The 24,463-nt window shown below is 31.4% G+C and overlaps 1 protein-coding gene across 1 annotated transcript in view; it reads right to left on the reverse strand.

Moving 5' to 3' along the window:
- Positions 1 to 1,050: 1,050 nt before the first annotated feature.
- LOC145321684 (uncharacterized) overlaps positions 1,051 to 24,463 on the reverse strand; it is a 165,953-nt gene continuing 142,540 nt past the window's right edge. The window contains exons 28-34 of the mRNA XM_080163205.1: positions 23,364 to 23,479; positions 22,634 to 22,679; positions 13,687 to 13,777; positions 11,140 to 11,233; positions 6,101 to 6,167; positions 5,677 to 5,765; positions 1,051 to 3,151 (exon numbers count right to left, since the gene is read on the reverse strand). Of these exons, the coding sequence (XP_080019331.1) occupies positions 2,890 to 3,151; positions 5,677 to 5,765; positions 6,101 to 6,167; positions 11,140 to 11,233; positions 13,687 to 13,777; positions 22,634 to 22,679; positions 23,364 to 23,479 (765 nt within the window). The 3' untranslated portion in view covers positions 1,051 to 2,889. The remainder of the gene's footprint in view (positions 3,152 to 5,676; positions 5,766 to 6,100; positions 6,168 to 11,139; positions 11,234 to 13,686; positions 13,778 to 22,633; positions 22,680 to 23,363; positions 23,480 to 24,463) is intronic.

A 24,463-nucleotide genomic window follows, 5' to 3' on the forward strand; every position in this document is an offset into this window, starting at 1 on the left:
GTGTATCATCATTGGGGATGTACAAAATTTCTTTGGTAAAAAGTTTATATTATACAAAATAAAATACTTCCTATAACCTGGTTTGTTATGTTCAGTGAAAAAAGATTATAACGTAATTTCTACACCAATCTAAAAATTTGGTAAGGTTAAATGAATAGTAACTGTCTGTTCGGCGCGAAGCGCCAAAAATTTTTTTTTGGAGTATTTCTTGATCTTTTTTTTGGAAACTGGGATAGTTTTGCTTTTTGTAGGGTAGGGGCAAAAAGGGGCATTTTTGTTGACCAGGGGGGGGGCAAAATGGGGCATTTTTTAACATTTAGGGGGGGGCAGGGGGGGCGGTTGCTAGGGGGGGGCAGGGGGGGGCGTTTTGGTCGCTAGGGGGGGGCGATTGCCCCAAATGCCCCCTTCGGTTCGCACGCCACTGCTCCTAAATATAAATATAATAGAAGATATATAGGGTAAACTTTAAACAATATAATATTAGGATAATTTAAAACATAAAAATAATATATGATATATTTAAATTGTTGATTAATAAAGAACTAGAATTAAAACCAGGCATATTCAGGTTTATGCATAGATAGATACTTTTATAAAGGCATTTTCTTTATTTGGTCATTATAAACCTAAAATTTTTATACCAAAATATTGAATTTTGATGAGTATGAAATCTATGTTTTATATGAGAGGATATGAAATAGTCATTTACCGCATCGTGTTATAGACAGCTTTCCGCGGGTAGCAAAATGAAAAATTATAAGATTAAAACAGTTTTGTTAGCTCCGAGAGCCAGAAGGCCCGGGCTAGCAAATCTGGTATTATTTTATCAATTTGATATTTGTGGAAAATTACCATGCTATACATGATTTTTTAGCATGGCTGAGAACCAGTTCTAATGCAGTAGATATTTAACGGTTTTAGAGTATGTCTTCCACATATTTAAGTGACAGAAAACTTGTTAGATTTTAACCTAAATATAAATATTTTGGTATAAAAAATCATGTAGACTTATTGTTGATTTGACAACTTTTTAGTATTTTTTAATGTCAATTTAATTTAAAATGAAACAGATTATGCTTATAATATTGTGTATATATAATAGAAATAACTATATGATAATAATTAATGATATTAAAATAAGAGTTAAGTCGAGAAAGTACAAATTTGCCTCATTATTTCAAAGTGAAACATCGAATAGTTTCCAATAAAAAATTACGTCATGCAATTCAAATTACCAATGATAGGCCAGCATACAATTCACCATTGGTCAATTACAATGTATACTGGCCTCTCATTGGTCATTTGTTTTGTATGACGTCATTTTTTATTGGACACTATACGCTGTTTCTTTCAAATTTACCAAAGACTACATTTGTGGTCAGCTGTTTGACCGTTTGCAGCTTTTATAGCCGTGTAAAAAGACCGCACCCCGTATCTCGACTTAGTCCAATAATAATAATAATAAAAGCGCATATATAATAATACGATATATATATATATATATACAGTACATAAGAATTTTGTGCTAGTTGCGATATCAATAATATGAATATATTCAATTTCTGGACAAATTTACATTATCTCCATTTATTTTAGTAGGGGTTATCAGTACATCAGAGTTCACTGAAGCAGCTCTGTTAATATTTTTTTAAAGATATCTCTTTATGATAATTGTTACAGAGAGAGAGGTGGGGCAATGGATTGTTTACACTAGTCCCCAAAGTATTGTAATAACGTTTTCTTATTCATTTGCTGAGCAACTTTGGAGACTTTAGTAGAATTTTGATTGGTTGATGCATTTAATTGAGTGTCCAAAAATCTCAAGAAGGAGTAATTTTGTGTATCATCATTGGGAATGTATAAATTTATCCCTTTATATCAATGATTGTTTTAAGTTGTTAGTGAACAACAAATATCTAAATAAAAATGCTTTAGTGGACAAAAATGTACTGATTACCCACTCTGTGTTTATTATAGTATATTAGTGTTTGTATAATAATTTCAATACTAGATAAACAATGATAAAATGTCGTTTCTCGCAGTTGTACGCGGTCATACGCAGTTTTGAAAGAGTAACGCAAATTTCAGATCTTACTTTTTTCTATTTGATTTACTTATGTTCTCTGTATGATAAAAGCATTGCTTGCAAGATTATTTTTAATAAGATATCAAGATAATTTTTTCTCTAATCGTAAAAACTGATATCTGAAATTTGTGTCACCCTTCCAACATTGCGTATGACCGCGTACGACTTCGAAAAGCGGCATTTTATTACTGTCCATCACTAATACAATGCAGTACCAAAATTAAGTCACTATTTTTCTCAAAAAAACTTTGATATAACTAGAAACTACTTTGTGATAATATTTCATGGTAACAATTTAAAAATTTAAAAAGTGTTCCTATCTAAATTTAATAAATTCAAATTTTATACAATTTTTACTATTATTTTTAACAATATGTACAAGTTTATATGTTGTAATTTTATATAGGCAACTCAATGAAAAATAATGAGTAATGTAAATCTAGCTAAAGTATAAATTCAACTTCAAATTTGAATAATTTAAGTTTTGATTATATTTTTGTTTGTAATACTTCTAAGAAAGTATAATTTATACTTCTTTTTGGTCTCAAAATAGTTTAATAATCACTTATTATAATTGTTTTTTCTTTAACTTTTTATATCTTTCATTTTTGGAAGAATTTAATATTTTTTTTTACATTCTAAATTGGTCAAATATGATGCTTGGTCAAAATTATGTAAAACTCCTCTCATTGGTCAATTCTAATATGACGTAATCTACGCCATTTTTAATTTCAAATGTCGTATTTGTTTTAGCATAACTGATAATTTGAACATAGCCTGGTTCAGAATTATGCCCGACTATATTATCTAACAATAGTGTCACATTTAGTGCCGGTATAGCCCGGGGTACACCTACACACTGCTGTCCGAAAGTGGTGAATGCACTGGCCCCCGTTGTCGCACGTGTGCCGGTGGCAGGGAGCGCCGGAGTACACGCGCACGCCGTGCTTCTCTAGGCTGACCGACCACAGGTTGGCCAGCACCTCGCCGTTGATGATTATCCGCTGCACGGCCCCGTTCAAAGGCAACATTACTCCAGAGTTGGGGCTTAGAATGCTTGGGTCACTGAAAAAATAATCCATTATTGTAGCGTATTATAGACAGCATTCCGCGGAAATCAAAAGGAAAAAATATTAGATTAAAACCAGTTTTGCTATCCCTGAAAAGTTGAAGTCTTGGGTTAACAAAACTGGTTTTAATTCTATGATTTTCCTTTTGATATTCGTAGAAAATTGTCTGTAATGCGATGTTAAACATGATTTTAAGTTATGGCTGAGAACCGGTTTTAATCCAGCGGGAATTAATCGGTTAAGAAGCCATACTTGAAAAGTAACGGATATTTAAATCAATTTTCTTGTTAAATTGAAGAAAAGAAGGATATCTTTGGCTTGTGGCCTACAATGAACAAATAATATTGGAGATTACTTTTAAAATCCTCAGTTTATTTTCAGTCCAATGTCACCTCCCTCTATTAGAAAAGATCAGTCATTAAGATTTATTATTTCTTTGATCTTACACCAGATTATCATGTACTCTAATAAAGAAAAACTTAAGCTGCCTAAAATAACGCTCCACCCTATCAACTCCCTTTACCCCATCCACTTATATTCTTGGATGAACATTTAACAAACTGACCAACAGGTCCTTGTTAGCAACCATTAGCTATAGGCAGACCAGTTATTAAGTCCTTACCCGGTAACAAGGGTCAATATTTCGGAAGATTTTTGTGTATGAAATATTTATGAATGATTCAAGAGTTTGTGGAAATAATGCTAATAACCCCAAAAACTTTGCTCTAAAATGGAACAGTCAGTGAAATAGAAAAAGTTATACAGCCAAAATATTAAATCATAATTATTCATTATTTTTGTCTATATTATAACTGCTAAATAAAACAACTTGAGACGTTTTTTTGTGAAGTTTTAATAAGTTTAACAATATGGCGATATGCGGATTTTCTTCGACATTTTTTTGGGGTAAATTAAGTACAGATATAATTGGTTGAAGAGTAGTTTTGCAACTAATTCTAATTTGTCATCGAAACCGATTAATATCCGCTGGATTAGAGCCGGTTCTCAGCCTAACTGTAAAATCATGCTTCGTATTTGTATTATACCCAATTTTCTACGAATATTTAAATAAAAATCATATCAGTTTTGTCAGCACGGTCAATATGCCCCTCAGTACAAACAAAACTGGTTTAATTGGTTTAATCTTATAACTTTTCATTTTAACGTCCGCGGAAAGCTGTCTATAATATGATGCGATAAATAAATTAACTTGTTAACTTATCCTTCAATTTATCTCTGATAATTCCCAAACAAGTCCAAATATCAAACAAAGCAAAATTGCATGAAAAGGGGGAGAAAAGAAAAGTAAGAAGGGAGAGAAAAAGGACTAGAGAAGGAAGGATTAAAGAGAGCGAAAGGCAGGGATCTAAAGGGATAAGACGATAGCTGATAAATTGATGTACATCCCCAGTGATACACAAAATTACCCCTGCTTTAGATTAGTGATTGAAAAGTTTAGACACTCAACTTAATTAACCAACCAATAAAAATTCAATAACAGTCCATAAAAAATTGTTGAGCCAACGTAATTATAAAACTTTGGGGACTAGTTTAATAAACAGCCATATATCCCCACCCTCCCTGGACGGTAGGGCAAAGTTTTATTCTAAAACAAATCTGTACAAGGAAAGTTTGTTTTGGTGTTTGCAATAGAAGAAATCATTAAAAGCCTGTATAACGCTTCCAATTTAGGCAATATTGTAACTTTAGGATTGAACCGTGGACTAAAATTTCTTAAAACATATTCAATAACCTATGAATCATCTTGCAAAGTTTGAATTATTAATTTCTTATGTATAACAATCAAAGGAGGAAGGTGGCATTAAGCTGTTTATTATACTAGTCTCCAAATTTTTATAATAACGTTTTATAATTGTTAGCTTAACAACTTTGTAGATTGGTTGCTTCATTAAGTTGAGTGTTCAAACGTTTAAACTACTAATTTTAATCTAGTGTTTTTTTGTGTTTGAGATGTACATCAATTTAGCGGCCATTGGGGAATTTTATTGAATTTTGTATTATTGGTTCATTAAGTTGAGTGTCCACTAACATTTCAAACATTAAAATTGTAATCTACAGAAAGGGTAATTTTGTGTATCATCATTGAGATGTACATCAATTTATCGGCCATTGGGGACTTTTATTGAATTTTGAATTGTTAGTTCATTTAGTTGAGTGTCCACTAACATTTCAAACACTATAATTGTAATCTACAGAAAGGGTAATTTTGTGTATTATCATTGGGGGATGGACATCAATTTAGATCCCTGTTAATTAAGAATCTAAACAATCTGTTGCAGACTGACTTTGATGGAAACGCCTCCGTTACATTACATAAAGGATGGACTAACAGCCAGACAACATTATAGTGTTGATGCAATGCAACAAGGATGACAACATCCATAAAAGCGAAGCTCTGAAACAGTAGGACAAACGGACATTGTCATTAAGAGTTAACCGTTATGGACGTACGGACCGACCCTAATTATAGAAAAGCTTCGCTTTTGAACTTTTGCATACCTGAACCCACCCACATAGATGGTATCTCTCAAATTCAATTCAGTCATTGGGGGCGGAGATCTTCCCTCTATCAATGGGTCGTCATTAACCTAGAATTGGAAACATTAGGTTTAAACGATTATATACTTCCAAATTGAAATGAGAAATAATAACTAAGGTTAATAAGTTGGAATCAAATAGGATTCAATCTACTAACTCCACTCAAGCCCATTGCCCTTTTGGAAGCTCACCCCAGCCCTATCTGGTCTGAACCCTTGAAAACGTAACTAAACTTAACCTTTTTATTGGTAATTATATAACTTTATAAAACAGGTGTAAAATTTTCTTTTTAACCAATTTAATTATAGCTCTAAATCTATTTTTCTAATTCCAACTAAAATAATTATTATCTCGGCTATTATTTGAGATAGATGTGTAAGTTTACCTGTAAGGAACCATAGGATTCTTGTCTCCCTATTCGGACTTTGTGCCAGGTATGAAGAGTTACAGGTCTGAAAAATAACAATTTTTTTTTTTTTAAAACCAATTTTAATTCCTTAACGTTTATTTGAACTCTCGAGGTCAACATCTGTCCTTAAGAATGATATTTTCTAAATTATCAATTTTGAAAATTCATTAATGTCTACCTAATATCATGCTTAAGAAACATTAATGTAGAAACCCTTTCAATTAATTTAATTTTACAGAACCAAACTAAAAAACGGCCGATACATTGATATACATCCCCAATGGTGATACACAAAGTTACCCCTATTTCTTGATAACAATTTGTGGTTGAAACGTTTGGACACTCAACTTCATAAACCAACCAATCAAAATTCAACAAAAGTCCCAAAAGATGTAAAGTCAACAAATAAGAAAACATTATTATAAAACTTTGGGGGCTGCTGTAATAAACAGCCCTGCTTTGTTTATAATAGTTAATTAAAAATTGTACATTATTGTCTTTGTTTCAACTGTGGCTAGCCTTTCATAAAGAATATAAATATTGAAAAATATATAGATTCAAGGAAAACCTTACCAGAATATCTCGAAGGGAGGGGACATTGGGCTGTTTTTTTACTAGTCCCCAAAGTTTTATCAAAACATTTTCTTATTCTTTGGCGTAATATCTTTGGGGACTTTTATTGAATTTTGATTGATTGTTTCATTAACTTGAGTGTCCAAACGTTTCAACCGCTAATTGTTATCTACAGAAGGAGTAATTTTGTGTATCATTTGGGATATACATCAATTTATCTGCTATTGACTTATCCCTTTAGATCCCTGAGAGGAATATCCAACTAAAGACAAAATTCAAAGTTTAGCAACGATCCACCATCCAATCTAATTTAAATTTAGAATTTTCTTTAAAACAACTTTAGGCAATTTGGGGTTGAAAGAGTTTGCAAATTTGATTGATTAAAACCCAGTTTTGGAGCCTAGCCAGAAAATTTAAAACATGAATCGATATTTGCAGTCAAAGACTTTAAGAGTTGGGTTCTAAGGACCATATACACAACAACATGATGCGACGATTACAACCAATGCAATGATTTCTAAGTTTTAGAAAATGTTAGAAAATTTAATTAGACTTAAATACAGTATTATTATATATCAGTAGACATAATGCTTACATTACAATAAGTTATGTAAGTAGTAATATATGCAAAGTTGTTTAAACCTCGTATCGATCCTTATATAAAAGTAACAGGATCTGTGTCTGTCTATCTGTCTGTGATCTATCTAACCGCTGAACCGAGGGTTGTTTTTTTACTGTATATGTACAGGACTCTAGGGGCGTAGCGCTGTTACATAATCAGTATTTATAGGAAAGTAGATCAAATGTATGCAACACTAAAGGTTTAGACAATTTTGATGTCTTTTATGAATGAACATACGATCTGACTGATAAACATTCTAGTTGCTATATAATAGCTGAACTATTAAGGTTAGGTGTGATGATAGAATATACTATACCTTTAAACCCAAATTTAAAGAGCATTCAACTATTAAAGTGAACCCTGGGATAAAGGGATAAAACAATGGACAACTGATTAAGCCATACCCTCAAAAAAGGCAACTCAAAAAAGGCAATGGTGTATTCTGCATTGGGAAGCTTGAAATTATTATGGGAGAAAGAAAGTTAGGTAGATTACTATTAGTATATTGACCACAACTTCCCTGAAGTGAACCAGAGAATAAAAATTCTATTTCTCAAAATGAAATCAATTAATATCTACTTGCAGATATCCTTATATTGACCCTTAACCACCCATTCCCCACCCCCTCCCCACAAATTTGGGGAAACTTTAAATATTGTCTTCTTATAGGTTATCCTGGGTTATATTAATTATTGAATATGGCTATTGTACCAAAGATTCTGAAGGGATATTACATTGGCCGATAAATTGACGTACATTGTCAATTAATTTACACAAAATTACCTCGTCTGAAGGTTACAATTTGTGGTTAAAGCGTTTGGACACTCAACTAAATGAACAAACCAATCAAAATTTAATAAAAGTTTCCAAGGTTGTTAACTAATGAATAAGAAAACGTTGTAATAACACTTTGGGGACTAGTGTAATAAAAAGCTCTATATCCCGTCCCTCCTTATATTGTACCACTAGAGTCTTGATAAAATAAAGGAAGAAAGATCAGCTGATTGATTGTTATTAAAAAGGATTTTACCCTACCCACTCTTTAACTCGCTTCTTACATTAAAATAGATTACCAATGCACTGTACATTTAAGATAAAAATGCATTTAAAATACAAATAGACAATAATTTAAAACAAAAATTGTTAATGTTTAATATCAAGAAAAACTAACTTTAAATAAATCCATCTATTACACTATTATAAAATTGTCGATATAAAAAGCATATGTTAACACCATACTTCACAGTTCAACAGTGTACCACAAACATACATAGATGCATCTCTTGCCAGGGAGAGAGGGGACATTGGACTGTTTATTACACTAGTCCTCGAAGCTTATTAATACCATTTTCTTATTCGTTGACTCGACAATTTTGGAGAATTTTATTGAATTTTAATCTGTTGGTTTATTAAGTTGAGTGTCCAAACGTTTCATTCAACCACTAAATTTAATCTACAGAAGGGATACTATTGTGTATCACCATTGGGGCTTTACATAAATCTATCGGCCATTGTCTTATCCCGTTAGAACCCTGATCTCTAGCAATCTTGGGTAAAGATGAAAAAAGTTTCATCCACAATAAGTTTTCTCTTCAATATGCAGTTAGGGAGTTGAATCCATTTTTATAGAAGCAGAAATATAATCTATGATTATGGTTTGGACCCTCTAAAACTGTAATCTACCTTTCCACTTTACCCTCTCTTGGTGAAGATATCTTCAACGTCGATACGATTTTTGAAATGTAAGATTCTACTTTCCCTTCTCTTGGTGAAGATATCTTCAACGCCGATACGACTTTTGAAATGTAAGATTCCACTTTCCCCTCTCTTGGTGAAGATATCTTCAACGCCGATACGATTTTTGAAATTTAAGATTCCACTTTTGCCTCTCTTGGTGAAGATATCTTCAACAAGAGAGACAAAAGTGGAATCTTAAATTTCAAAAATCGTATCGGCGTTGAAGATATCTTCACCAAGAGAGGGGAAAGTGGAATCTTACATTTCAAAAGTCGTATCGGCGTTGAAGATATCTTCACCAAGAGAAGGGAAAGTAGAATCTTACATTTCAAAAATCGTATCGGCGTTGAAGATATCTTCACCAAGAGAGGGGAAAGTGGAAGGGTAGATTACAGTTTTAGAGGGTCCAAACCATAATCATAGATTATATTTCTGCTTCTATAAAAATAGATTCAACTCCCTAACTGATATGCATTTTAACTGCGAAGATTTTTATGCGCTAGTTCCGTATGTCTGTCTGTCAGATACAATACAATATTTCATGAAACTCGTGTTATGATTATTAAAGCGGAGAATGTAAATTGATAATGTACATGTCAAATGATGAAAGTCATAATTACCCCATCTTTAGACTACAATTAGTAGGTGAAACGTTTGGACACTTAACTTAATTAACCAACCAATCAATATTCAATAATGGTCCCAAAGTGTTAAGGCAACAAATAAAAAACCGTTATTATATAACTTTAGGAACACGTATAATAAACAATAAAATTAGGAAAATTTTAGACAATTTATAGCACATAATATCAGATTCTCACCTTTCTTACTTTAAAAGTAATTCAAATAATTTTAGAAGTATCTCAATTTTTAATTACTTAAAAGCATTCAAATATGAAAAAAAATAATTGAAGGTACCGAAATTAAAAATTAAATTATGATCACTGTTTTTCTTGTTTGAAAACTATTAAATTTGTAAGAGGAGGAATGAACAATTACAAAAATTTAATGGAAATTTTTCCATCACAAAAATTTAAAGGGGTTTTCCTTATTATTTGTAAACATTTTCTTTTTATTAATATTTTTAAAGTTTACTTAACAGCTTTTAAAAATACAATAATTGAATGTTTATTAAAATATTTGGATCAACTGCAGTTCACGGAAAAAATATTCCTGGTAACGAATATTTCCAAAAATCTATGAATTTTAAAGGCTGCTAGCTGCCAAACGGCTGAACGTACAGATCATACCCGCACACCATTTTAAGTGGCGTAAGAAGGCCTACAAATAATCTGGAATAAGCATAAATCAATAATGCATAATTATCTCGCAGTGCAGAGAAATGCGCGAAAAAGACCTATTTTACGAGTTATTCTCCAGTGAAGCTTTCCCTGTGCATTATTGGATATTGGCTATTCCAGATTATCTGTAGGCCTTCTTATGCCGCTTAAAACAGTGTGCAGTGCAGGTATGATCTGTACGTTCAGCCGTTTGGCAGTTAGCAGCCTTTAAAATTCATAGATTTTTTGAAATATTCGTTACCGGGAATATTTTCCCGTGAACTGCAGTTGATCCAAACTAACTAACTCTTGTAAACTGTTCAAAAAGACAAATTACTTTAAATTAGAATACTTTAAAAATACCCACAAAGAAATAGTGTAAGAGGGCGTCGACACCGCCTTAAAATTGAATTTAAAAAATGACTTATCTTTCATATAATTCATAGTTCATATAATTATATTAAAAATAAACGTAGCATATACAATAAAAAGAATACTCCAATTCACTGCTGGAAAATACTTAACACCACTTGCTTTTGTTTAGTGTCTTGACAAAAGTCAATTGTATTAATTGTTATAAAGGGTTCCAGGACAAACGAAGGATTGACAAACGTCAGAGTGGACAAATGCAGGAATGTCTAAAATATTAAGTAATATTATACAGGTTAGGTTAGGTTAAGATATGAATTTTAAAAAAAAGCCCCCAGTAGGGGTTAGCCATTTATTTAAACGATTGTTTAAAATAAGTGTCCGCTTCAACGTTTTTCACTCCTGCATTTATCCTAGGACCTTATAAAGTTTACCTATGAGTTTTAATGCTGACATATCCGCTTCCGAGATCATATCTAAAGTCTATGAATCCTTTGTCCAGGTTCAACGCGAAAAAATCACCGCCACCTATGAAATAACAAGATTAGAGTAAAGCACTAGAGGAAGAAAGGGTTAACTGTATCTCCCCATCGCTAGCACCTTGTGCATCCTTTCTATCAGGTCATTGAAAATCAACCAATATATATTACACAGCCAAGTAGCAGAAAATAATTAAGTAGCAGACGAAAGAGGTCTTTTAAAAATGAAGGGAGGTAGTTGTATGTATATACTATAGATCTGTTATAACAAGGATGAAACTACACAGTGGGAGTAAGTAGAACTATGTAAAACTATGGAAATTTTATTTTCTACAACACTAGACAGACAGAAATACTTTTAGGATAGGTTCCTCTGTAAATATATACATAGATATACAAATTAGTTTCGCCCCTAGAGGCCTCTAGATTTTAAAGAAAATTTGTTAGGGGAGGGGTGTAATTTTATCCTAGGTACGATTTCCCCACTAAACAAACATACAAAATGAATAGAATCTCCCTGAACCTATGAGAAGCTTCAAAGTTATGAAAAACCATATCAGTTTAGGGGTTAAACAGACAGACACACATCTTGTTACTTTAATATAAAGATAAAACTATATAATGCTTAACAAAAAGATGATTTATATATATTTTTATACTATGCATTTAGATCCAACATTAAAAAGATCTCAATAAAGAAAGAACATTTAATTTTCTTTAATATCTACATTTACATAAAAGGGAGAATATTCCTAGGGCACGACAGCCGCTTATTGGTTCGATCAGCTATCTCCAACTGCAGAATTTTAACAAAAAAAAGGCGGATAGACTGCAAATTGTCGAACGGGCTTGGCGGGTGCGGTTTAATTTTTGCTATTAAACGTTGTGAAACAATAGATTTAAAACAAATTACGAAATATCAATATTTTCAGAATGGCTTTGAAACCGATTCTCAGCCATACTGAAAAATTATGTATAGCATCGTATTACAGACTGTTTACCACGAATATTAAAATAAAAATAAGATTTACACTAGTTTTGTAATAACTGGCATTCGGCCAATCGGGGCTTACAAAACTGGTTTAATTTTTCATTTTAATATCCGCGGAAAGCTGCCTATAATACGATGCGATAATTGTTGGAAATCTAAAAAAACTTTTCTACCTTCGTTTTAAAATTTGACTAATTCGGTTGCCGAGCCTCTGAATATTCTGTAGTTTAAACTTTTATTTTTAAAGATTTTCAATAGCTCGAGAATATTTAGTGAAAAAATGTGTGCATTTTAGCACTCTATAAAAATCAAGTAATATTGGAAAGAATAAAAATATTGTGAATTTATAAAAATAAACTGTTGAATAAGTATATGAAATATTCTAACAATTATAAGAACTTGAATGATTTCTAGGACTATTAGACACGATTTTGATAGAATCTTAATATTATGTAACATATTAATTTATTTTCCAACAAAGATAATTTATAAGATAAAGCATTAGATTCCTTGCTATTTTATAATTGATGATAATTGTCGATTTGTGCTTATTAAAATTATTTTCCTGCCTATACATATAGTGCAAATATTCATTATCGCTTCGCTCCTAGCCTCTAGGGATGGGGGATTTCCCCATAAATAAAAATTTTAGCTGAAAACCATTTCATCAAAATTAGGTTTATTCCTTGGAAATAACAACCCATTGGTTCAGGGGTTAGCGAGATCTTTAGCTTCAGATGGAAATACAGACATCCTTCTACTTTGTGTTATAGAAAATGCTTTAAGTTTAAATTTTAACAAAATTACAAAACAAATTTAACAGGAACAAATAATTAAAATAATTTGTTTGCATTATTTTGTTTTATGAAAAATAATACAGGAAATTTAAAAATAATACATATCTAAAGCTATCTATCATCATATCTTTTTACTAGGGGCTACGCCCCAAGAGGCATCTAGGAAAAAAAAGGGGGGGGGGGAGGAGAATCCACTCTCCTCTTTCAAATTTGATTTATAAAAAAATTAAGAGACATTTGATGGTGCATTTTTTTCATAAGATGTTACTCTTTTGATGGTTGTGGTACCCTTCCTCAAAATGGTTATAATCTTTCCCTGAACTCACACACAGACAAACAGACATCTTAATACTTTTTGTAAAGGATTTATCTATCTATCTATCTATCTATCTATCTATCTATCTATCTATCTATCTATCTATCTATCTATCTATCTATCTATCTATCTATCTATCTATCTATCTATCTATCTATCTATCTATCTATCTATCTATCTATCTATCTATCTATCTATCTATCTATCTATCTATCTATCTATCTATCTATCTATCTATCTATCTATCTATCTATCTATCTATCTATCTATCTATCTATCTATCTATCTATCTATCTATCTAAATCTGACCTGTATGCGTAGCTGCGCTATAAAGAACACAACCGTCCAGTGATCTGACTATCTATCTATCAATCTATCTATCTACTTATATATCTGACCTGTATGCGTAGCTGCGCTATAAAGAACACAACCGTCCAGTGATCTGACGTACAGCCAAACTTCTATTTTAAACTCGGTTGCCATGCCACCCTGAAAAGTATAGTAGATTAGATTAAAAAATTAAAAAATGGATTTTTTATTACTTGGATGTTACACCAGATTTTCATGTTATCTAATAAAGTGAAACTCGCAGTGGGCTAAAATAACGATACACCCATCCACTCCATCTCCTCCCCTCCTTCTGAATGAGTTCCATGTTAAAAAACTAAATTGAAGACGATTTTCCACCTGGCACAATAACCATGTATATTCTATATCCATTAATTTAAACTTAAATTATAATTGTTATTGTACTACATTATACTCTTTTTTTCTATTACAAAATATTGGTAATTGAAATTATTTTACAAAGTTTCTAAGAAAAAGTTCAACTTGTACCACTTTTGCACCGCTTTTGATTCCTGTGACGTCATACAAATGAGGAAGATGAGAGGATAAGTGGGAAAGAAAATCCCTAAAAAAGAGAAGGAGAAACCCTCATTTTTATTACGTCACAGGAATCAAAAGTTGTACAGATTGGGCTTCGTCAGTTTCTAACCACTCTCTATAATTTGTTAGCCTAAAATTTTGGATTTAGGATGATTTGTGATTGGTCAGTCTACTAGTAATTAATCTAAATATGTGGTATTTTTGAACCCAGTAAAAGTGTCTGACTATGACGTCAGAAAAAATTAACAATTAACTAATGAGAGACCGCTATATATTTTACCATTGGTCAATTACAGTGAATACTGGCTTCTCATTGGTTAATTGTTATTTTTTCTGACGTCATAGTTCGACACTTTTACGAGGTTCGGTATTTTCTATAATCTGGGGTCCCTTAATTTATCATCCATTGGCCTATGATCCCCTGGTGATATCTATTAAAATGTAAAATAAAAACAAGAGATGAATGAGATTATCCCGACACCACTCGGCTTTAAATAGTTTATTCAATTTATTCTGGTTGTGGATTCAGGGATCTAAAGGGATAAGACAATGGCTGATTTATTGATGTACATCCCCAATGATATAAAATATTAACCCTGCTTTATGTTACAATGAATGGTTGAAACTTTAGGACACTCAACTAGATGAACCAACCAATCAAAATTTAATAAAAGTCCCCAAGGTTATTGGGCCAACGAATAAGAAAGCGTTATTATAAGGCATTGGGGACTACTGTAATAAACAGCTCAATGCCCCCTCCCTCCCTATAGTAGATTAAACAAAATTAGTATGGCAGTTCTCACAAATTCGCTTAGAAACTTTATTTTGATCTTAGCTAGTTCTAGGTCAGTTTAATATAATTGGCACTAGTTGTTTCAATAACAATATATGCAAAAAATAATTTAAGTTCTTGCTTTTTTTTAATATATTAGTGTTGTAACTTTGTTATTACAATTGTGAAAAAGTGCACTTTGAGCTTAATGCTTTACACATAGATGCAGAGGCGAATTATACTATCCACACCTTTCCGCAAGAATCCGCAAAGTGTGGCGATAAAATTAAGGCCTATATTTCATGTTTTCGTTTACAGTTAAATCCTTCTTTCCCCTTCTTCAGAGATATTTAATTTTTTAAAAAAAATTAAAATCCTTATCATTAAAATCACTAAGACGACTTTCAATTTTTAGGATTAATATATTGCCTATCAAAAATATATTATATTGAAATACGATTATTGACAATTAATTAGATTATCTTTCGAAATGAAAAAAATTCTAAACTTATTTTTTATATCCCTGAAAATTTTACCTTTGTAATATTGAAATCAATAATTGTCTGCTAATATGTTCATAACATTCACATAAATAACTCCCAGTGGTAAAAAAAATAATATTAATTTGTTGTAATTTATAATAGATTTTTAATGTAATAGCGTTCGTATTTGATTTTATAAGATATAATCATTTATAAAAAAGTGGTATTAGGCAATTAGCATTGGAGTTTTTTTATTACATTCATAGCAGTGCCGCATTATTTTGCGGTAATTAAGACGAAATTTAAATTATCTCCCGCAAACATGTATTCAATTTGCAAATGAAAAAATAGGGCCCAGATGCAGTAGTCAGAAAGGATAGTTTGAATTATCTAGGTTAAATGTTAAAATTTTTATAAAAGGGGGGGGCGGAGTTCTAACACTTTTACGTAAACAGTGATTATAGGCTTTGTCTTTGGGGTGAGAGGATAAATTATTTCACAAAAAAGTTTCCTTTTGGGATGTAGTTTTCCTATTCAAAAAAATTAGGATTTGCCTCCAGGTCCAGGTACTGCAGGCCTCCAGGTGGATTCTGGACAGGTAAAAAAAGTTCAAGTCAAAACAAAACTTATTTAACAAAAGTTGCTACTTTATGGGCAGTATGAACTTATTTGAAGAAAATTTTGAAATCATGCTCCAGGTTCAGGTACTGCAGGCCTCTAGGTGGATCCTGGACAGGTAAAAACTGAAATTTTTTACTTTTGAAATCAGAATAAAACTTATTTAACAAAAGTTGCTACTTTATGGGCAGTATTAACTAATTTGAAGAAAGTTTTTAAATCAGGCTCCATGTACAGGTACTGCAAGCCTCCAGGTGGACCCTGGACAGTTAAAAACTGAAAATTTTCACTATTTAAGTTAGAAAAAAACTTTTTTAACAAAAGTTGCTACTTTATGGATGGTATGAATTAACCTGAAGAAAATCTTGAAATCAGGCTCCATGTTCAGTTACTGCAGGCCTCCAGGTGGATCCTGGACAGTAAAAAACTGAAAATGTTTACTATTTAAGTTAGAACAAACCTTATTTTAAAACCTGCTACTTTTTAGCTAGTTTACCTAATAAGCTTAAGATCTCGGTAACCACTGAACCGATCGGATTCTTCTCTTCAGGGTATCTATTTTCTTTGGGCGTGGGACACCCCCAACCCCCCCAAAAATAAAAAAATTCCCCCTCATTTTTTTTGAAGATGTAGAGCCAGTGCCTCAATTTTTTTTTTTTTTTGATGATGCAAATGATGAAGATGAAGATCCACCCCATGTACTAGATTTTTTAAAATTACTTCTTGGGGCAAAGCCCCTAGAGGCTAGGGGCAAAGATGCCAGTAAATTAAATAGTAGAAATTTTAGTTTTTAACCGTCCAGGATCCACCTGGAGGCCTGCGGTACCTGAACATTGAGCCTAATTTCAAAATTTACTTAAAATTAGTTCATACCATACATAAAGTAGCAACTTTTGTTAAATAGGTTTTGTTCTGACTTCAAAAGTAAAAATTTTCAGTTTTTACCTGTCCAGGATCCACCTGGAGCCCTGCAGTACCTGAAACTGGTTTTAATTTTTTTTTCAAATCAGTTCATACTATCCATAAAGTAAGTTAAATAAGTTTTTTTCTAACTTGAATTTTTTTTACCTGTCTAAAATCCACCTGGAGGCTAGCAGTATCTAAACCTGGAGGCCAAATAGATTATTTTTTTTAAAATAGGAAAACTAAATCCCAAAAGGAAATTTTTTTGTGAAATAATCTTTCCTCTCACTCTAAAGACAAAGCTTATAATCACTGTTTACGCAAAAGTGTCAGAACTCCCCCCCCCCCTCTTAACACTAATTGAAAGGCCATAGTTTATTGAATTAAAATGTGATTATCTTCCTATTATATAAAGCAGTAAGCGTTTTTTGTCTGTATCGAAGGATCTCGCGAACCGCTGAACCGATATTGTTCTCCTTTACAGTGAAGCTTCTTATAGGTTCTGGGAAGGTTTTAAACTATTTTTGGAGAGGGTGTCTTCACCCCACTCCCCCCCCAAAAATTTTTTTTATTCTTTTGAAACTCAAATTTTATATGGGATGAGGTCGACTTTTCCCCCTCCTAAATTAAGTGCTCCTAGAGGCTTCTAGGGGCGTAGCCGCTAGTATTATTTAAAGTAGTAAGCTTCTTTTGTCTGTAGCGAAGGATATTGCTAATCGCTGACCCGATATGGTTCTTCTTTACACTGAAGATTCCTATAGGTCCTGAGGTGGTTTTAGGCTATTTTATTTTATAGATAAAGTCTGGGTATGGTGTAAGGCTATTTTCTGCCCTTATTTATCCTTTAGAATAGAGCTTCTAGATGATAGTGGCGCAGCCGCTTGTATATATCAAAGAGCGAAGCTTTTTTATCATTATTAAACTGTTTTTAAACTATTTTTGAATGGGGGGTCAAAAATATACTAGGACACCTATAGAATCAGACTGCAGAGCCCAAATTTGAATTAAGTCCACAATAAACTTTTTTTGGGGGATTTAAAAATTAATTTTTACTGTTGCTCTGGTCATTTTTACCAGATAAAAGGGTCTTTTTTTACTTCGTGTAATATTGTAACTTAGTGAACAATTTTATATAATTCACTTTATACTGATACAATAAAAAAAACATTACTCTGTTCAATGGAAATAATTTTTTTTCTAAAACAATCAATTTCATTGAAAAATCTGACATAATACAATAAAAAACATAAGGCTGAATTTAAACCAATTAGAAATTAGAATTTCCGAAAGAGTGTTTTCACAAAGTGACTTATTTCAAACGTAATTAAATAATTTTATTTAATAAAAATGAAAAGAATGAAAACCCTACTCATAAAAGATACATACTTTTTAAAAATATTTTTAAAAATATGTTTGAATAATCTTATTTTATATCATATTTGTATATGTGACAAAAATAAATTTGTTGTATTGCATAAACATTTGTTGTCATCTTAATTTATTTAACCCTTTACAGCCAATTTTTATGTGTTTTAATGTATAATAAACATGAAACATTTTTATGTTAATTCATTGATATATTGTAAAGAATTAATTTTTAATTAGTATTGATAGATAAAATCAAAAGACCTAACTTTACTGTATACTAGCATACAATATTTACGAAGCAAGACACTCTAAAAGCTGAGTATTTTACCTCCAAAGGGAAGAAACAACACGATTCAGTAAAAATTATTTAATCCATAGTAAAAAATAAACTTTAAAATCCTAATAAAAGTTGATGTGGGCAATTGTTCTCATTTTTGGCTTTGCAGTATGATTCTACAGATGTCAAAGTATATTTTTAATATACCTTTTAAAAATAGTTTAAAAACAGTTTAAAAGCGAGTTTTTCTATGATTAGGGTTGGTCAGTCTGTTCGTCTGGAACGGATAGCTCATTTCGTTAATTATGGCATGTTAGAGTTGTCCTATCAATTTGAAACTTCATATGTTGATTCCTTTCATAGTAAGGTACAATTTAGAAAGCGTATGTCCATTTTAAACATGTCGTTTTTTTACTTTTTTTAACAACAAATTTGTATGTGATGTTATTATCCGATTGATCTGATTTTTGGACAATCTACAGGTGTTAAACTTCGTTTTTCAACTGTTTCAGAGCTTCGCTTTTAAGGATGTTGTCATTCTTGTTTTTTAATTGAAATTAACAGGGTTTTGAAGCTGCGGGTAAGCCTCAGTGAAATCGTCATATTATAACTTTAAAATTTACCTGGATATCTAAACATGTTTCTTAACAGCCATTCTCCTTATTAAAATCTTTATTTTGCACACCTGCGGAATTTGAGGCTTGTGTGCGGCTGTCGATCCCTTGAAATTACTATTCTTAGCCCAACATAAGAAAACTGTATATTCTTTGATAACAGCTGATTTAGTAAACAAAACTTCCTTTTAATGAAAAATTATCTATTTTTGCAAAAATCGTGTTATAAATTTTTTTTAAAAGTTAGACAGCTTAAAAAATAAAAATAAATTATTTTTATTTCACACCTTTTTTTATTTTGCTGCCTTAATAAGGAAATATTTAATATATTTGAATCGGCTTAATGCAATTTTTTTACTTTTTTTTATGATTATTCAATACGTATGAAAAAGTGACATTTAAAAATCTCGCCACAAGAAGATTTAACAAACAAAATATTGATTTTGAGTACAATTTGATTTTTAAGTTTTAGAAAAACTATAGAAATATTCAAAGTTAAGTGTTTGTTTACATTTTGAAAAAATTATTTTGCTCTGTTCTATTTAATTAGAACTTTTCAAAAAAAACTTCATTTAATAAAAGATTAATATTTTTTAATGTTTTTTAAAACATATTACCTTAGATTGGTCAAAAGTTTATTTTTCTATGTGATTTAGGGGTTGCAATTTTTTTGCAAATTACGTTTTTTGGCTTTTCATTCAAATAAGTTGCAAAATTCTGGTTTTTACGGTTTAAATTTATTAAATGACTTCAGAAAAACATATTATAATCCTTACATTTACTTTTTTTTCTAACAATCTATTTTTTAGGAGACTTTTTATATCGCTGACAAAAATGGCATTATTCTGCAAAAAAATATTTTTTTTTGCAAATTTAAAGATATGAAAGTATTTAATAAATGGTTAACTTTAATTTTTGTTTTAGCAAAATGGATTATTGTTTCTTATAAGATAAAAATAAGGTATCGCAAATATTTGTTGCAATTTTAATGCGATTTTATTGCAAATAGGAAGACATAGGATTTTAGTTTTAACAGATTATGATTCTGGACCCAAAATTACATAGGACTGAAGTTTTCGTTTGTTGATTGCTGAAAGTTAAAGTTTCTTGCTCTAAAATCGCTATGTGTTTAGGATCTAATAATATAATAAACTCAGAAATGGCTGTCCATACATCCATGAAATTTTCGTTGAATTGACAAAACTCCCAAATTAGTTTATAATGTTCTCCAATGAGAGATTAGAGTGTTGTAAACCTGGCTTTATTTCCAGAGACAAGAGACAAGTAAACCAAGATTTATTTCTAGGGACAAGTGACAAGTAAACCGAGCTTTATTATCAGAGACAAGTGACAAGTAAACAAAGTTTTATTTCCAGGGACAAGTAACAAGTAAACTAAGCTTTATTTACAGTTACAAGTGACAAGAATAAACCAAGCTTTAATTCAAGGGTCAAGTGACAAGTAAAGCAAGCTTTATTTCCAGAGACAAGTGACAAGTAAACCATGCTTTATTTCCAAGGACAAGCAACAAGTAAACCAAGTTTTATTTCCAGGGACAAGTGAAAAGTAAACCAAGCTTTATTTCCAGAGACAAGTGACAAGTAAACCAAGCTTTATTTCCAGTTACAAGTGACAAGAGTAAACAAAGCATTATTTCCAGGGACAAGTGACAAGTAAACCTAGAGTTATTTCCAGAGACAAGTAACAAGTAAACCAAGCTTTATTTCCAGGGACAAGCGACAAGTAAACCAAGCTTTATTTCCAGAGACAAGTGACAAGTAAACCAAGCTTTATTTCCACGGACAAGTGACAAGTAAACCAAGCTTTATTTCCAGGGACAAGCGACAAGTAAACCAATCTTTATTTCCAGAGACAAGTGACAAGTAAACCAAGCTTTATTTCCACGGACAAGTGAAAAGTAAACCAAGCTTTATTTCCAGGAACAAGTGATAAGTAAACCAACCTTTATTTTCATTTTTGTTTTTATTAAATGTTCCTCTTAAAACTAATTCATGTTCTTATGTTCCTATGTCTAGACTTCGTTAAAATTAAACAATGTCTACATATAAACCTACAAATTTAACAAAATAACAAATTGTATTACAATAAAAAACACTTGCAAAAAAATTTGAGATAAGTTCAATTGACAGAAAAGGATATAACAGTTGAGGTGAATTTAATAAAAAAAAATTAAAAGGTGGAGAGGGCAATGGCCAATAATTCAATCACCTACAGTTTTCCTTAAATTACTTTTAAACTAGATTTCTCTTTAAAAGTTTTAGATTATTGGAGAAAAAAAGGTGTTTAGGATAAATTTTAGTGGTATTGAACTATCCATTTTGATTGAAACTACAGTTTAGTTAATTATTAAACCATTAAAAGGATACTCCTTAATTTAATTAAAAACTATTCCTATAGGCTTTGATTTAATAAATTACTAATTAATAAATTAAAACATTTAGGATGTACATCAATTAGTCGGCCACTGTCTTATCCCTTTAGATCTCTGATTATTTCTATTAACTAAAGATATAAAATGTGAAAACAAAATAATGAGAATCTTCATTCTCTTAGAATATCTATATAGTTGCTGAAATAGCCGACAATCTAAAGTTGAAGAAGTTCCCTTTAATTATGTAGAACTATTTAAAACAGTATAGACTTACAACGCAGTTGCAAACCCAAAATATGCCAGGGATCTGAAAGAATAAGACAATGGACAATAAATTTATGTACATCCCCAATGTTAATAAACAAAATTACCCCTTCTGTAGATAACAATAAGTGGTTGAAACGTTTGGACACTTATCTTAATGAACCAACCAATAAAAAGTTAATAAAAATCCCCAAAGTTGTTAAGCATCGAACAAGAAAGCGTTATAAAAACTCTGGGGACTAGTGCTATAAACAACCCAATGTCTTCTCCCTCCATGAAAATATGCACACAAACACACAAATTACCAGTCGACAAATGCAAAACATACACACACAAATAATACCTTTATGCATAGACAGCTTTTGACAAACACACAAGGAAAAAATATTTGTTGCTAATATCCCCTCCAAATGAGATTCACGTAAAATACGTTAACATCAAATAATTATAAAAATACAGTGTTGCGCATTGGCTTATAAATTATACTGGAACCAAAAGTTTATAACAACGTTATCTCATTCTTAGGCTAAATGAATTTTAATATTTTAACATAAGTTTTATTGCTCGGTTATAATCCAATTGTGTCCCAACTTTTCAACCAAAAGCTTGAATATAATGAAGGTGTTGTATCCCATGAAATCCATAGTTAAAATCAAAAGACAAGGGACATTGAACACTAAATTTATGCTGCACCAAATATTATCGATCTAGCAAAATCAAAATTCCAATGTCCTATTCTATCCCTTTATCAAAAGATAAAAACATACCTTCAATCTGAGCGTGAGGTAGGAATTTCCAGAAAAATCAGGTACTCTGAAATTATTAACATTGATAATGTTAAACAATTAACATTAATTTGGCATTAATGACAATGTTGACAATGTTTTACAATGCCTGATAATGTCTGACATACGCAGGAGTGACAAACCTCAAAGTAAACAAACGTCTGATTGGACAAACGCGGGAGGGACAAATGTCAGAATAGACATAACAGAAGTACAACACGTTTTCCTACTTCTACGATTGTCCTTCCTGCGTTTGTACTTTCCGACATTTGTCCAGGAACCCTTTAAATTGACTAGCAGTAGTAGTAAAAACCTTGTCATGGTTAGCAATTATTGCCAATTCTGTCTGATAATTAGCAATATTTTAGGTTACCCAAAATGCTTACTAATGCATAGATAATGCAATAATTAGCACAGCTTTGCTTACACCAATGTTCAACGAAGCTCAACAATGCTTATGAAGGCTAAACAATGTTTATCAGTTCTTGGCAATACTTTTTCCATTAAAAATGAATAATGTCAATAATTTTCAATGTATATACCTGCAATCATCTGTACATACAACACAGTGTGGTGCGCCAGAATTAATGTTTTTCGATGCTTTTCAATGCTTTTCAAATGCTTTTCAAATGCTTTTCAATGCTTTCAATGCTTTTCAATGCTTTTCAATGCTTTTCATTAAATTATTGTTATAATTTTTAAAATTATATACCTGCAATCATCTGTGCAGACAACACAGTGTGGTGCGCCAGGATTGAGCTGGCAGTAGGATGGTTGGACAGGGGACCAGCTATCAACTTCTTCACATCGGCTGCCACGGTAACCACCCTGTAACATAACATCAAATAATTTATCAGATTTTTTTCTTTTGTCTGATAAGTTCTTGTTAAATACTAAATCAATTAAGTTTTTTTTTTTATTTTAGGGAAGTTTTACATAATGGTTTTAGACTATTTTGTTTTTAAATTTATACTCTAGGAGGTGCTGCCACTCAGGTTTTAAAAATGAAGCTTATTTTAAATGCAAATAATATTATAAACTCTAAATATTTTCTATATATCCTTAAAGTATTTTAAAGTTTTTCAAACATTTTTATGCAAATGTTCAATGGTGAAATTTAATGGGTTTATTAAGAATATATTCAGAAGATTTTCACATACATAAAATAATTATCCCATCTCCAAGTTTAATTTTTTTATATATATTAAATATAATTTTGTGTTGCATGTTAGTGTTTGCTATATGTTTTTATCCTGGATAAACATTAAGCTTATACTTTTTATTAGATAAATATATTTTTTCTTGCATCATAAAATAAATAAATGTACAAAAAATAACATTCATGAATTAGCCTTACATAAAGGTAAATAGAAAAAAGTACCTCCCCCCTCCCCATTTTTTTCTTTTTTTTTGAAACTTGAATATAAAATCAAGATTGTATTATACTAAACATCAAGTTTATCAGTTTAAGATATATACTTAAATATTCTTTTTAAAAGATATTAAGGGACAGACAAATAAGTAGTTTTAGAGATCAAAAGCAGCACACTGCCACAGGGGCGTCCAAGCTTTTTTTTGGGGGGGGTAAAAATTTTTTAAGGGGGGGGTAATTCGTTTTTTTTGGGGGGGGGTAAAATAGCGCGCGAAGCGCGCCGCAAATTTTTTTTTACCCCCCCCAAAATTTTTACCCCTGGGGTAAAATTTTCTTGGGGGGGGGTAATTACCCCCCTGAAATCTGTTGGCAGGGGTAAATTTAGTTTCCCCCCCCCCAAAATTTACCCCCGGGGTAAAATTTTTGGGGGGGTAATTTAA

The sequence above is a fragment of the Acartia tonsa genome, chromosome 6, assembly GCF_053477335.1.
Source record: "Acartia tonsa isolate MP-2025a chromosome 6, ASM5347733v1, whole genome shotgun sequence".
NCBI lineage: Eukaryota > Metazoa > Arthropoda > Copepoda > Calanoida > Acartiidae > Acartia > Acartia tonsa.